The sequence below is a fragment of the Chiloscyllium plagiosum genome, chromosome 4 (genome assembly GCF_004010195.1).
Source record: "Chiloscyllium plagiosum isolate BGI_BamShark_2017 chromosome 4, ASM401019v2, whole genome shotgun sequence".
NCBI classification, from domain to species: Eukaryota; Metazoa; Chordata; class Chondrichthyes; order Orectolobiformes; family Hemiscylliidae; genus Chiloscyllium; species Chiloscyllium plagiosum.
The window spans coordinates 35,374,242-35,389,761 of NC_057713.1; the positions used below are offsets into that span (position 1 = coordinate 35,374,242).

At 40.1% G+C, this 15,520-nt stretch overlaps 1 protein-coding gene across 3 annotated transcripts in view; it reads left to right on the plus strand.

Moving 5' to 3' along the window:
* The first annotated feature begins 496 nt into the window (after positions 1 to 496).
* tmie (transmembrane inner ear) overlaps positions 497 to 15,520 on the plus strand; it is a 119,803-nt gene continuing 104,779 nt past the window's right edge. For 2 of the 3 annotated variants that reach the window (XM_043689392.1, XM_043689394.1), the window contains exon 1: positions 540 to 744. In XM_043689392.1, coding sequence (XP_043545327.1) covers positions 628 to 744 — 117 coding nt within the window. In that variant the 5' untranslated portion in view covers positions 540 to 627. Of the gene's footprint in view, positions 745 to 15,520 lie in introns of all 3 variants that reach the window. The other variant, XM_043689393.1, reaches the window with a different exon arrangement.

Here is a 15,520-nt window from a genome sequence, read left to right on the forward strand (position 1 = left end):
TAAGTAGCATTTAGACAGACATATTTATAGATAGGGAATAGAGGGATATGGTGCATGTGCAGGCAAATGGGATTAATTTAGTTGTGGTCAGCATAGACACTTTGGGCCAAAGCACCTGTTCCTGTGCTGTACTATACTAAGTTCTATGCTCTATGTAACAGGCTTGAGGGGCTGAATGGTCTACTTCTGCTCCTGTTTCTTTTCCACTGATCAGTCAGGGAGATGGACACAGCCTTAGTATAAGCTACTTCTTGTCATGCTGCTATGTTGCAGAGATCAATGCAAAAACATTTTCAGCTGCAGAGAAAACTGAAACATGTTTTTGTTGGCATGGAAGAATTCTGTCCCAGTCATCAGCACTCATGGTTTCCTTAACTAGTGTTTGTGTACAGCCTGTGTGTAAAAGGAGATTCATTTAATTAATTAATGAATTTCCCCAGGGTGCAGTGCAGGCCCTGTGTACCGTGAAATAAAAAAAAGAAGGCAGCTGGTTCAGGGGCAGATGTGAAGTCTGTGAGCCCAGCTTCTCCTCATCAATCACTCAGCCTCTCACGGTGTGTGAATGTGCCTGCTTGTAGATGTGCAACTATCCTGATCGCCTCTGGGTCAAGGCGAGCATACAAGGGAATGGCGTGTCGTGGGGACCCATACTGCTGCTTTTCAGCCCTCAGGATAATCAGCACTGTCACGGCCCTGCTTTCTCTCCTTATCTCAGCTGCATCTTCTCAGTTCCTGGATCCAGACGTGAGTTACGTATTTGTTTCCTCTCCCTTTCTCACTGACACTCTATCCTCTGCGTCATTGTGGTATTGAGCTGCCTTGGTGCTACTGGTTAGTACAGGCAGTGCTGTCACTGTCTCGGGAGGCCTGGTTCCCCTGGCCACTCAACAAGAAAGACAAATGTTTGCTACAGAAAAAAATTTGGGGGTCATGTAGCTCCTCAAACACATATTCTGATCCCTTGTTTCCTCTCTTGCTTCATTCTCTTCTTCCTGACACTGTCACTGTTTCAATGCCGGGAAATTTATTTCCCTCTCCAATTTTAGTGCCTGCCTCTGTGTTTTTGCTGTGTGTTGAGGGCAGCAGTTTGTTAAAAATATCCTTTTGTCACTGGTGAAGGTTTTACAACAGGGTATCCCTTTAATAGATGTTAAATGGGAAAACATTGCTGGGGAGAAGGGTGGAAATATGTGAGGTTATTCAAGAGGTTGGGAGATGATGGGACTGTATTTCTATTTAGGGTCAGGTTCCTGACTCTGCATGATGTCAGGATGGTTACCTGACAGTGAAATTTTACAGGAACGGCAAAAAGATTTAAAAGAGACCCGAGGGGCAACATTTTCATACAGAGGGTGGTTCATGTGTAGAATGAACTGCCAGAGGAAATAGTACAGTTACAACATTTAAAAAGCATTTGGACAGGTACATGTGTAGGGAAGGTTTAGAGGAATAAGGGGCAAACACAAGAAAATGGAACTTGTTTAGATTGGGAAACATGGTTAGCATGGATGAGTTGGGTTGAGTGTCTGTTTCGATGCTTTATGACTCTATGATCTATGATGTGTGCTTGGGTAGGCTTCTAAGCTGGAAGGTCAATAGGAAGGTCAATAGGTCTCACCAGCCAAGTATAGATTGTGCAAATCCTCTGTGTAATATATATATATAGTTTTAAATTGAAGAAGGGCACAGTTGCTTCCATGATCATGGAAGGACAGTTCCCCCCACTAGATGGACAGCAGTAGCCCATTGACCATGAGAGATTCGGTGCCTGGATGCTGAGTAAAGCTCATGGGATGGAAGATTGTCCTGCACTTCCCAGTTTATCAGTGGCCCTTGTCATTTCATTTTCTCTCTTTCAACTGCAATGTGCAGTGCTGACTGAAACAGTCCAATTCTCAAGGTCTTCAACAGACTGCTTCACTGCCTTTTTTTCATTAATTCATGGGATGAGGGCATTTCCAGCTAGGCCAGCACTTATCCCTAATTGCTAGAGGGCTTTAAGACCTAACCACATTACTGTGGGTCTGGAATCACATGTAGGCCAGATCAGGTAAGGATGGCAATTTCCTGATGGGTTTTGTCTAACAATAGATTTATACTTCCTAATTCCAGATATTTATTGAATTCAAATTCCACCATCTGCCTTGGTGATATTCGGACCCAGGTCCCTAGAGCATCACCTGAATTATCAGTCTAGTGATAATACCATTAGGCCTTCACCTCCCCCTTGCAGCCAAAGTAGCCATCTTGCCTCAAAATACATAATTGTTTTGCAAACACCAGTCAAATAAAAGCAAAGTACTGGAGATATAAAATAACAACACAAAACACTGGAGAAACTCAGCAGGTCTGGTAGTACCTGTGAGGGAAAAACTGAGTTAATGTTCTGAGCCCAGATATAACAAGGTATTAATGGGTGGAAAATCTAACAGTTTCTAACGAAAGGCATGAAGTATTTAACAAACTAATGGGACTGAAGGCAGACAAGTCACAGGTATTTGATGGTTTGCATCTAAGGGTTTTAAAGGCATTGACTGTAGAGATTAATGGAGGCCTTCGTGTAAGTACTCCAGAACATACTGGATTCTGGAATGGTTCCAGCAGATTGGAAAATTGTTGGTGTAATGTCTCTGGTCAAGAAGAGAGGGAGATGGAAAATAAGAAGCAGTTAGTCTAACATCTGCCGTTGGGAAAATGCTGGAGTTCATTATTCAGGAAGAAATAGCAGGGCATTTAGAACATCTTAACAGTCGAAGTTCTAGAACTAAGAGTCACAATCTGTAGTAAAGGTATCATAGTCCTACTCTCTCATTAAGGAGAGACAACCGGTGGTGGTTTAACCCAAGGGTCACCACAGCTCAGGTGAGGAGAGTCCTTCATAGGAACATCAGTTGGTGTGGGAATTGTTGGCATTACTCTGTGTTACAAACCCAATCACACCAACTGAGCTAACTCCCTTGGATAGAGGGTAGGGCATTTAGAACTGAGATGAGGAGAAATTTCTTCACAGAAAGAGGATGAACCTGGAAATCTCTGCCACAGGAAGTAGTTGAGGCCAAAACATTAAATATTAGACCCCAAGACTATGAGGTATAGGAGCAGAATTAGGCCATTCAGCCCATCAAGTCTGCTCTGACATTCAATCATGCCTGATATGTTTCTCATTTCCATTCTCCTGCTTTATCCCAGTAATCCTTCATTCCCTTACTAATGAAGAACCTACCTCCGTTATAAAGACACACAATGTCTTCACTTCAACTGCCTTCTGAGGCAATGTTTTCAAGAAGAAGTTAGATATACTTTTTCCATCTAGAGGGATCAAAAGGTGTGGGATGAAAGCAAGAACAGGGTACTGAATTGAATGAGCAGCCATGATCATATTAGATGGCAGAACAAGCTTCAAGGACCACATGAAGATCTTTTGCCTGAAACATCTACTCTCCTGCTCCTCAGATGCTGCCTGGCCTGCTGTGCTTTTCCAGCACCACACTCTCGACTTCAAGGATCAGATGCCTACTCCTGTTCCTGTTTCCTATGTTTCTACGTAACATGGTTTTGTGAAAGACAATTCATGTTTGACAAATTTGCTCAGGTTCTCTGATAGTATAAGAAACAGAGTTGAAAAAGGGGGCCAATAAAGTGCATTTGGATTTACGAAAGCCATTCAATAATGTGCCACATTAAAGATTATTACACAACATAGGGGATACTGTATTAGTATGGTTTGAGGATTGGTTAACACATAAGACAAAGAGTCAGGATAAGCAGGTCTTTTTCAGGTTGGAAAGATATAATTAGTGGAGTGGTACAAAGATAAGTCTTAAGATATCAACTATTTACTACCTACATTAATGACCTGGAGCAGGGACAGAGTGTAATATATCCAAATTTGGTGATCATATAAAAATAGGTGTGAGGTTTTGTTATGATGAGGACATAAAGAATCTGCAAATGGATATAGATCTTTTGAGTTAGTGAGCAAAAGCTTGCCAGATAGGGTTTAATGTAAGAGTGTGCAAGGTCATACACTTTGCTAGAAAGAATCAAAAAGCAGACAACTATTTAAATGGAAAAAAACTCATGCATGAAACAGAAAGTTGGAAAGCAAGTGCAGCAAGTTAATAAAAAAAAGCAAATTAACTTTTCAACTTTCATTGCTGAGGGGAGGTTTGGAGTTTAAGAACAGAAAAGTCATGGTACAACTGTTCAGGGTGTTGGGCGAGGCTGCACCTGGAGGATCGTGTACAGGTTTTGATCCCATATTTACAAAATACTGGCATAGGAGGCAATTCAAGAGAAATTCATTGGACTGCCTCTTAGGATGAGGAGGTGGGTACTGCAGATGCTGGAGATTAGAGTCAAGATGAAAGTGGTGCTGGAAAAGCACAGCAGGTCAGGCAGCATCCGAGGAGCATGAAAATCAACACTTCAGGCAAAAGCCCTTCAAAAGGAAATTCCTGATGAAAGGCTTTTGCCTGAAACGTCAATTTCCCTGCTCATTGGATGCTGCCTGACCTGCTGTGTTTTTCCAGCACCACTCTCATCCTGGGATGAGGAGTTGACTTATCAAGAATGGTTAAACAGTTAGACTTTCATTCATTACTGTTTGAACAATGAGGTAATCTTATTGAAATGCACATGATTCTGAGGGGACTTAACAGGGTGGAAGTAGAGAGATGCTTCCTGTAGTAGGGAAATCATGAACTAGGAATTATAATTCCTGAGTAAAGGGACACTCATTCAAAATGGAGATGCAAAGGAAGTTCTAGAAATCTCTACCCCAGAGAGTTGTGGAGGTTCGATTATTGAAAATATTAAACAAAGCGGTATATAGGTTTTTAAAATATTGGGAAGTTGAGAGCTATGGAATGTGTTTATCCAAATCTTTATTTCATGCTTTAGTTTTCAGACAGAGCTTTTCATTCTTCTGCTGTGTACATTCACTTTACATAAATGCTTTATTTCCTTTCCTACAACCATCTAATTTACCTTTGTTCTGTTACATTTTTAGTGGAAGCATCCTCTCAGCTTTTACCCTGTCAAGCCCCTTAACAGTCCCAAACTGTTTAGCCTTTGCTTGTAAGACAATCCCTCCAATACCAGACGTCTTTTGAGTGTTTATTCTCTGAACTGCCTCCAATGAAGTAACACATTTCCTTAGATAAGGGAATCAAACTACTGACAGTGCTCCAACTGTGGTCTCATCAGCACCTTGCACAGTTTCAAGACTTCTTGACTCTTCTACTCCAACCCTGTTGAAACAAGGGCCAAGAATAATTAGCTTTCCTGCTGCACTTGTGTGCTAGGTTTGTAGCTTTTATCACAAATAGTAAGAGATAAACAATCTTCTGATGCAAGTAAAAGCAAAATTTTAATATGATAAAGTAGCTGAAATGTGCTGAGAACCAAAGAAGAGCCCATTTTACATTGTGCCAAAAAGATTGAAAGTGAAAATTGGGCACAGTGTAAAATGAGCTGCCAATCCATTTTCTATCCATTTTCATTTCCTGACAAAGACAAATCCCTAAAGGCTTTAGTTGACAACATTGTCAGTAAGCCAAATGCCATGTAAGATTAATTCAGGATTTTAGTTTTCACTGAGTGCACCTAAGCCTGGCCTATTACATAAATCAATCTAAGGGCATCTGAGGTTCATAATCAAGGCTACTCTGCCCTCTCTAGGTACAGACCAGTACTGACACTAACATGACTAGTTCCCAATGTCATTCTGATTTACACCTATTTTGCAGCACTCATTAGAGAAAAGAAGTCAGGAAAATCTATTCTCTGATTTTTTAAATCTATCCTTTTTAATTTGCTCCTGGAATGGAGGTGCTTTTGCTATGGACACCATTTATTGCCGTTTCCGATCTGCCCTTGAAAAGGTTGTGACGAACTGTCATGTATTCTCTCTATGAGGTGTAGATACTCTCATACAGTTGTCAGATACAGAGCTTCGTTATTAATCCATCAAAAATGATAGAACACATGATTCCACTTCAGAATTGTTCATGACTTGCAGGTTGCCATGTGCCTGTTATCCTTGTCCTTTATCACAATTTCACAGGGCTTTGGGGAAGCTGCACCAGGAACATTGTATGCCGTTCTCCTCTTCTCACCTAAAGAAGTTCACACTTGGCCCAGAGGGAGTGCAATGAAGTTCACTTGACTCATTCTTGGGTTGAGAGGAATGTACTATGAGGAGTACCCTACGTTTTTTGGTGAATGAGCAGTCATGTAATCGAATCACCTAAAATATTAAGTTGACTACCAAAGTGGAAGATGAGGAAATGTTTCTGTCAGCTAGGGATTTGGGAACACAGGGTCACAGTCTCAGAATAAGCAGTTGACCATTTAGAACTGAGATATAAAGAAATTTCTTCAAATGTTTGTGAATCTCTGGAATTATCCACCACAAAGAGTGGCTTGGGTATATTCAAGACATAGAACCAGTGCAAACCAAAAATACTTTTAAAAAAATATTGGGAAGTTGAGAGCTATGAATTGTGTTTATCTAATTTTTTTTCATGTTTTAGTTTTCAGACAGAGCTTTTCATTCTTCTGCTGTGTACATTCACTTTATATAAACGCTTTACTTCTTTTCCTACAACCATCTAATTTACCTTTGTTCCATTACATTTCTAGTGGAAACAACCTCTCAGCTTTTACCCTGTCAAGCCCCTTAACAGTCCAAAACTGTTTAGCCTTTGCTTGTAAGACAATCCCTCCATACCAGGATTCATCTGAGTGTATGTTCGCTTAACTGCCTCCAATGAAGTAACACCTTTCCTTAGATAAGGGAATTAAACTACTGACAGTGCTCCAGCTGTGGTCTCATCGGCACTTTGCACAGTTTCAAGACTTCTTGACTCTTCTACTCCAACCCTGTTGAAACAAGGGCCAAGAATAATTAGCTTTCTTGATAACCTGCTGCATCTGTGTGGGAGGTTTGTCATATAGGCTATAGCTTTTATCAAAAATTGTAAGAGATAAACAATTTTCCGATGCAAGTAACTGAAAAAGATTAATAATGTACATGGCTTAATGAAAGTTGTCAAGGATGGTTTTAAATCTAAAGGTGATACTTATAAGATTGCACAGAATGGTGATAATTCTGAGGTTTAAATTGGTTTTAGAAACATACCAGCGTCTAGGAGTCACGGAATGGCTACAGAATATCCTTCCAGAATAGGGTGGGATGGTGGAGGTGAAAGGCCAGAAGTTATGGTCCTCATTGGGACCAACAATATAGATAGTAAGAGGGATGAGGTATTGTAAACAGATTTTAGTGATTTATGAAGGAAAGAGCAGGACCTCAAGAGCAGTAATCGCAGGATTACTCACAACGCCAAGTGCTGTTAATATGAGGAGGACTCGATCAAGCATGGAGGTGTTGGTAGGTGAGCATCAAATCTCTGAGGTATTGGGCCTGGTTCTGAGGCTGATGGGGTTTGTACAGTCTGAATGTATCACTCTTTAACAGGACCAGAACTGACAGCCTTGTAGGGAGATTTGCTAATCCCGTCAGGGAGACTTTAGACTGGCTTGTCTGGGAATGGGAAATTGAGGGGTAGCTCAAATTGCAAGGAAGTAATGTTGGCAGCAGGAACAAAAAACAAGGCAAGCGAGATTAGACAGCAGGCAAAACAAAGGAGAGGGCTGAATGGCATACTTCTGTTCCTTGTTACTATGTTTGTACTATGCAATCTGAACTATAAGAGTCTCACACTAACATGCTTCACTAACTATCCTCTGAAGTGGCTTAATATTAGGAGATATTCAAAGAGAAGGCCCACTACCAGAATGGACAATTAATGCTGGTCTTTTCAGTGAATGTCATATTCTGAAAATAAACAATATGAAGAAGTTTGTTTAGTAACAGAGAAAGATGAGAAAAAGTTGTAAGAGCTAAGCTCACCAACAAAAGCAATTAAGCAAATCATGTGGTTGAACAGAGGTGGAAGAAGCTTCCGGAAAAGTAACTGATACTATCCTAATGAGATACAATGAAAGTTAAAAGGACAGATGGCTTCTAGTGTGTATCAGAACAGTTCTCTCAACACTTGGCTTTGTCACATCTGATTGAATCAACAGTGGCGTTGATGTCATTCTAATTGCATTTTCAAAGGATGTAATTTTGAAATAATTGTTTAAAAAGAACAATCGAACTCAATTCAGATAACAAAAGTGTTTCTTGAGATGTAATTTTCTGTAATGAAAAGGTTGACCTTGTCCCCAAGTCTCTAAAATATTGGTTATTGCATCAAATAGCGGGTCAGTGCCAGTGGCTAGTGGTGAAACATAGTTCACCAAACCCAGTCATTATTCAGCCATTGGCATTAAACCTGTCAGATTGCTGTATCAACTCAGTTCATTAATCTACATCAGAGAAGATGGAATGAGAAAGTTGAAGTGGTGAACTAAAGGTGTGGATCATCCTTACAGACAAAGCAGAATTATTCAGCCTATTTGCTTCTTTGATGCTAAATGACCTGTTGCACATTTCTAACAACAATATAATAACAGCCAGACAACCTGTTTCTGTAATTTTAGTTAAGGGATGAATATTGGCCAGAACACTAGGATAACCCATCTACCTTTCTTCAATGTGCCATTGTGAGATAATTTCCATCCAAGAAGCTTCAGTTTAACATCTCATTCAAAGAACAGTGTCTTTAACAATGCAGTACTACATCAGTGTTGAACTGAATATCAGCTTTGATTCATATGCTCAAGTCCCAAAGCAGGACTTGAACCCATGACACTCAGATTCAAGGGTAAGAGTGTTCTAAACTGAACCACAGCTGACTGTAGTTAAGTGTAGTATGGAATCCTGAAATACTTACCTTAGATAAATACTTACCTTAGATAACTGAATTTTCAAAGTGGATAGATTAACTTTCTTGCCCTTTGAAGTGGCCTAGTCAACCAGTTAGTAGAAAGGAAATCTTAATGACCTAACCTCAGAATGGTAACTATTTGAGCAATGATGTTTGTGAGGGCAGGTCACCAGGGAGTTGTGTGGAAAGTCACAGTTATCATGCACATTGTTGCATACAGTCGGTAGTCAATAAGATGTCTGTATAATGACTAAACAGCTGAACATACTGTAGATTAGGGCAAACACTGAGGTTTAGAGTGTTAAAACATAAGAACGCGGAGCAGGAGTGGGTAACTCATTCCCTCAAGCTTGCTGCACCATTCAATATGATCATGGCTGATCTCAGCTTCAACTCCACTTTTCTGTCCGCTCTCCATAACCTTTCAAACTGATACTAATTAAAAACCTGTTTATCTCTTATTCAGATTTACTCAATGTCCAAGCATCCAATGCAATCGGGAGTAATTACTTCCACAGACTCATGACTTTTTGAGAGAAGTAATTTATTTTCATTTATGTTTTAAATCTGCCACCCCTTATCCTAAAACAATGACATCTTATTCTAGGTTGACCAACATAAGGAAACAGCTCTTCCATGTCTACTTTGTCAATCCCTTTTAGCATCTTATATATCTTAATTACATCTCCTCTCATTCTTCTAAACTCCAGAGACTTTAGCATAAGCCGCTAAATCTCTATTCATAAGGCAATCCAGTGAACCTCCTCTGAACTGCCTCCAAAGCAACTACATCCCTCCACAAGTAAGGGGACCAAAACTGTACATAATACTTGAGATGAGGTCTCATTAATGCCTTCTACAATTGCAGCAACATTTCCCTATTTTTACACACTATTCATTTAGGAATAAATGTCAAGATTTCATTTGCCTTCCTTATTACCTGCTGTATTTGGATACTAGTTTCCTATGTTTCATGCACAAGGATACACAGATCCCTCTCACTGAAGCATTCTGAAGTTATTTTACATTTAAATAATAAGCTATTTATTATTTGAACTCAAATACCACTAACTCCCATGTGATGAGAATTGAACCCCTGTCTTTAGATCATCAGCCTAGTGACATCATGATTACTGTGCCACGATCTCCCCAATATTGTCACAGCCAGCCGCAAATCAACTGTTTTTCTATTGGCTGATTCCTATGTGTAGACCTTTATGTTGGCAACATGAAACTTGGACAGGGCTGTTCTCCTCTTGGTTTCTGGCCATTGTTCCCATTCTCTAAAGATAGGCAATTGCGTAGGATACATTTGAAAATGGACAAGGAAGGTTCAGGGGTCAGTACTGTACCTGTGGTTGGACAGTTGGGAGAGGAATGAACCATCCAGTTTTCATCTGGATGATCATGTGTTAAACTTAACAGGGCTGTCTTTGTTTTAGAGTCATAGAGTCATAGAGATGTACAGCATGGAAACAGACCCTTCGGTCCAGCCCATCCATGCTGACCAGATATCCCAACCCAATCTAGTCCCACTTGTCAGCCCATATCCCTCCAAACCCTTCCTATTCATATACCTAATCCAAATGCCTTTAAAAACTGCAATTGTACCAGCCTCCAATACTTCCTCTGGCAGCTCATTCCATACCTATACCACCCTCTGCATGAAAAGGTTGCCCCTTAGGTCCCTTTTATATATTTCCCCTCTCACCCTAAACCTATGCCCTCTAGTTCTGGACTCCCCTACCCTAGGGAAAAGACTGTCTATTTAACCTATCCATGTCCCTCATAATTTTGTTAACTTCTATAAGGTTACCCCTCAGCCTCCGACGCTCCAGGGAAAACAGCCCCAGCCTGTTCAGCCTCTCCCTATAGCTCAAATCCTCCAACCCTGGCAACATCCTTGTAAATTGTTTCTGAAACCTTTCAAGAGTCACAACATTTTTGTGATAGGAAGGAGACCAGAATTGCACACAATATTCCAACAGTGGACTAACCAATGTCCTGTACAGCCGCAACATGACCTCCTGTACTCAATGCTCTGACTAATGAAGGTAAGCATACCAAACACCTTCTTCAAATCTTATCTACCTGCGACTCTATTTCCATTGTCAATAAGATACCTACCCCGAGAGTCATGATGGCGACTGCTGTGATCTAGCATTGTTTCTATAATTGGGCAAGCAGGTACCTAAAGAAAATTAAGTGATTATGTCTTTGTATAAAATACCAGTTCCATGTTGAACAACTCTTGCTTTAGTTTGTAATCCAACAGTATAATCAGTTAATCAAGCAGATTGAGTCCAGACTGTATCAATATCTGTGATAGAGTTGTAATGTATTTGGTTGCTATATGAATACGTCCTCTGGTACTTTTCTCAACAAGAATGCAGTCTCAGTGTTCATGTTCTAGAATTAACAAAATGACTCAATAATGCAGCAAAGACCACAAGAACATTGGAATTGTGAGACATGAAAAGACCACAATCCAACTAGTTCATATTTTACCAAACTGATGTTTGGACGATAAAATAATGATGAAGTAGTTGAATAATCATTGCAACTAATCCTTATCAATAAATCTGCAATAAACCCAGACACAGCCCAAAGAAAATCCCAGAGAGAAAGGGCTATGGTGACGGAAGATCCTGAGTTACCTGCTCCATTTAAGTATTTTATGTCTCAAATTAGTCACATCCTCTACCAATACTGGGTCCATTTCCTGCATAGTTAAAGTTGTGTATTTTTTTTAAAGCTTGGTTTTCATTAAAAAATCCTATAAAAAGTTAATTTCCCTCATCATTTGAGAAGAAGCAACATTGTTTTGTTTAAATTCAATCTTTGGATATGGTCAGGTCTGGCGTGTAATCCCCATCATTCATTGCTTTAACCAGGTCATATTGGTACTTCCCCTCGGATTCCCAATAAAAAGGTTGAACTAAGTAGAAAGGGTGATTGATGAGGGGAAGTGTTTCAAGGCTGTAAGGAGTCTTTTGAAACTAGGAAAAGGGGTGGTAAGGCAATGACCTTTATCGATAGTGTTTTAGAAATGATGATTAATTCCCTTGAATGTACAGGAAGAAAGATTTTTTAAAATAAAAAGTCTTCTTGGAATGTGGACATTGTAGGTAACATTAGCCATTCTAGAGGTGATAGAATGGTAGGGCAGGAATGATACACAGGATGACAGAGTTGCAGGAGCAGAATGCTTGCTGGCAAGCAGGACTGCATGGAGAGTTTCAAAAGAGACATACCAGAACGTTTGAGTTGTAAAGAAAAGCTGGATAGACTGGAGCATAGGAGGTTGAGATACAACCTGGTAGAAGTTTATAAAATGATGAGAGATGTAGATAGAGTTAATGGTAGTTGTCTTTTCCCTAGGATAGGGAATTTCAACTCTAGGGGGCACAATTTTAAGGTGACAGGAAAGAGATTTAAAAAAGGCATGAAAGGCAAATAATTTTACACAGAGGGTGGTTCACATGTGGAATGAACTTCCTGAGGAAGTGGTGGATGCAGGTACAATTACAACTTCTAAAAGACATTTGCATAGGTACATGAATAGGACCGATTTGGAGGAATATGGGCAAGGAGCAGACAGGTGGCACTAGTTCAGTTTGGGATTATGTTCAGCAAAGGGTCTGTGTCCGTGCTGTATGACTCCATGATCCTATGAAGAAACAACACAACAAATGATTGAAGTTCATAAGGATAGCTACACCAAGGAAAAAAAAGCAAAGGTCACCTTGCACGTCTCTGAGAGCAATGTTATTTGAAGACAAATTAATGAAAACTTGAAAGCCAGCTGCACTTTGTGATTAATAAAAAATATTGATGATCTCACAAGCTTATCAGTGAAACTGTAAAGATGAAAGCAACTTATTAAAAAAAATCTGAACGCCAGCAGCAGTCTCATCTCCAAGAAATTGTGCATTAATATTTTTGTGGTTGACAAATATATGAATATCCTGTCACGTGCTATTTCTGTGACCTTCAACTCTCAGTTTAAGATCAACCTTCTTTTTTTAAATTTCCTGCAATCACTGAGGCAGAATTAGTTTTATTAAGAAACTCAGGTGCAGGACAAAAACATGTGACGTAGAACACGAATGTTGGAAAGAAGATGAAATGAATCAAGACATGATAGATATGTATTATGATTATGAGAGAGTGGGCAGTTTAGATAGAAACTGGATGTTTCCAGCAGTTTACAGCTGCATAATGAGTTTCCAAAGATAGAAGATTAAATGTAAGAGATATAGAATAGGAGGAATGAGAAATCCCTTTCCACACAGAGAGCTGTAAGGCTGTGGAAATTGAATTGTATTGAATTGAATTTATTGTCACATGTACCGAGGCACAGTAAAAAGCTTTGTCTTCTGAGCAATACAGGCAGATCACAGAGTTAAGTAGCATAGAAAAGTAAATAATAGGTAAACAGCGGCAAAGACAAAAATACAGGTACAGGTGAATGTTAAGAGTTTGTGAGTCCATTCAGTATTCTAACAACAGTAGGGTAGAAACTGTTATGTAACCGGCTCACTCAGATTTAGTAATTTTTTCAACATTAAAGCTTAGAATGGGTAGGTGGAAGAAGGGAAAGAGGCTGAATGCCGATGCAAATAAGATGGGTAAGTATTTCTAAGACTATTTGCTCACATAGAAGGCAAATGTCAATAAACTTAAATGACTTGTTTCTATGTTGTGCCATAGACATAAGCATTGTGGGATGATATCAAATTCTTTGAGGAAAAATTTCATGGGATGGCTTATCTAATTTCATTAGCATCTTCATTGGAGCCTGGTCAACCAGCTCATTCTTCATCTGCAGTTTCTTGAGCAATTTTGTCAAAGGAACTCTTGGTGGAGCTCTGGTATAAGCAAATTCCTTCCACTGACTCTGCCTTTCTTCAGCAGCCTCACATATGTTTGTTTCAAACCTGTTGATTAGTTCCCTTGTTATAATGCGTCTGCTCCTGTAGCACAGTCTCTCTGTTATCAGAGCTTGGTTCAACATAAAGCACTGATTTTGTCATTCAAGAATCAACCATCAGTGACACAAATCTGTCCCAGTTCATTTGGCATTGGAAGAGAATGCATGTCATGCCAAACAAATTGGTTCTGTTGAGGACCACCTAAACTTCATGATGGAGTGAAGACAGCATTGATGGATGTACTCCAACAAGGCAGTAGGCACCTTGGTTTCCTGTACAAAGTCTGAACACAATGATCTTTCTTGGAGACTCAGGATGGAATCTCCATAGACCTGAATGATGGGGACCATGGCAAGATAGTTGGGAAAATTGGATGAGAAATCTAGTGAGGAGTTTCCAGACTTCAAGAGCAAAAGGTCCAATTTTCCAACCAAATATTAAATTGTGAGCCAAACTTCTTGCTGGTGAGCAGTAAGAGATGTATTTGTATGCATTAGTGTACATTGGTATCTTATTTAATCTCAATCCACCCTCTTCCATCAGGCAGAAGATAGAAAAGTTTGAAAACATGAATCAACAGATTTAAGAACAGCTTATTCCCCGCTGTTATCAAATATTTGAATGGACCTCTCATTTATTAAAGTTGATCTTTCTCTGCACCTTCTCTGTAGTTGTAACAGTATAATCTGCATTCTGTTCTACCATCATGATGTACGTATGTAGGGTGTGATTTGCCTGGATAGCATGCAAAACAATACTTTTCACTGTATCTCAGTACATGTGATAATAATGAATCAGATCAAATCCATTAAATGTGCAGTTTCACATTCTTCCACCTACCAGACAGAGATCAGATGCCGAGAATTCCTGACAGGAAATTCAGAACAAAGACTTGCATTTCCTGACCTCCTCCTTAGACTGTCGGCACCACCAACTCTGGGCTCACTCCACAGGCAGTGGACTGCACACGCCCCATTTCCGTGGACATTGGCATCCAATATGTCCCAACCTCTGTGTTAACATTTCCGATCCACGTACAATAAGTTTCTGCAATACTGCAATTCAACAACATTGCACTTCAAGGATCAGCAGAACCTATCTTTACAATGTTGCCGGCAAGGATAATTTGCACAAACATGAGTTGCATTTCAGGTCTGCTTGCTCACTCTCTTGTACATCACAATGGTCGCAGGACTAAGCTGTAGGGACAGGGATTGGTAGTATGGATGAGAGTTACTGTTGTAATGCCAGGTGGTATGTGAATAAATGTAGGGGAGCAGTAGTGATTGGTCTGTCCATGGAGTGCAGGCAGTTAGAGCCATGGAGCATTGGTGTGGTGGATCGTGTCCTTTGCTGACCACGTTGGACCTGTGACTCACTGTGTCGAGCACAACCTGCATTTCCTGGTGTAGTCACTTGACTCCTAAATGCAAATGAGGAATAGAAAATAGCTGAGACCATACTTGGAAGGTGCTGTGCTCTTTGTTGTAAGAGTATTTTGATTTAAAAGTAGGGATGTCTTACTGCAGTGATATAGGGCCAAGGTGAGACCACACTTTAAGTATTGTTCTGCCTAACTAAGAGAGGGTGTTGCCACAAAGGTTCACCAGGCTGATACAGAGATGGTAGGGCTGTCCTCAGGGAGACATTGGTCCGTCTGGATGTGTATTTGCTACCAGGGGTCGAGTTGCGAGGCATCAGAGCTAGTTGAGATCATCGCTGGATCGAGATTGGGCATTGGAGGAT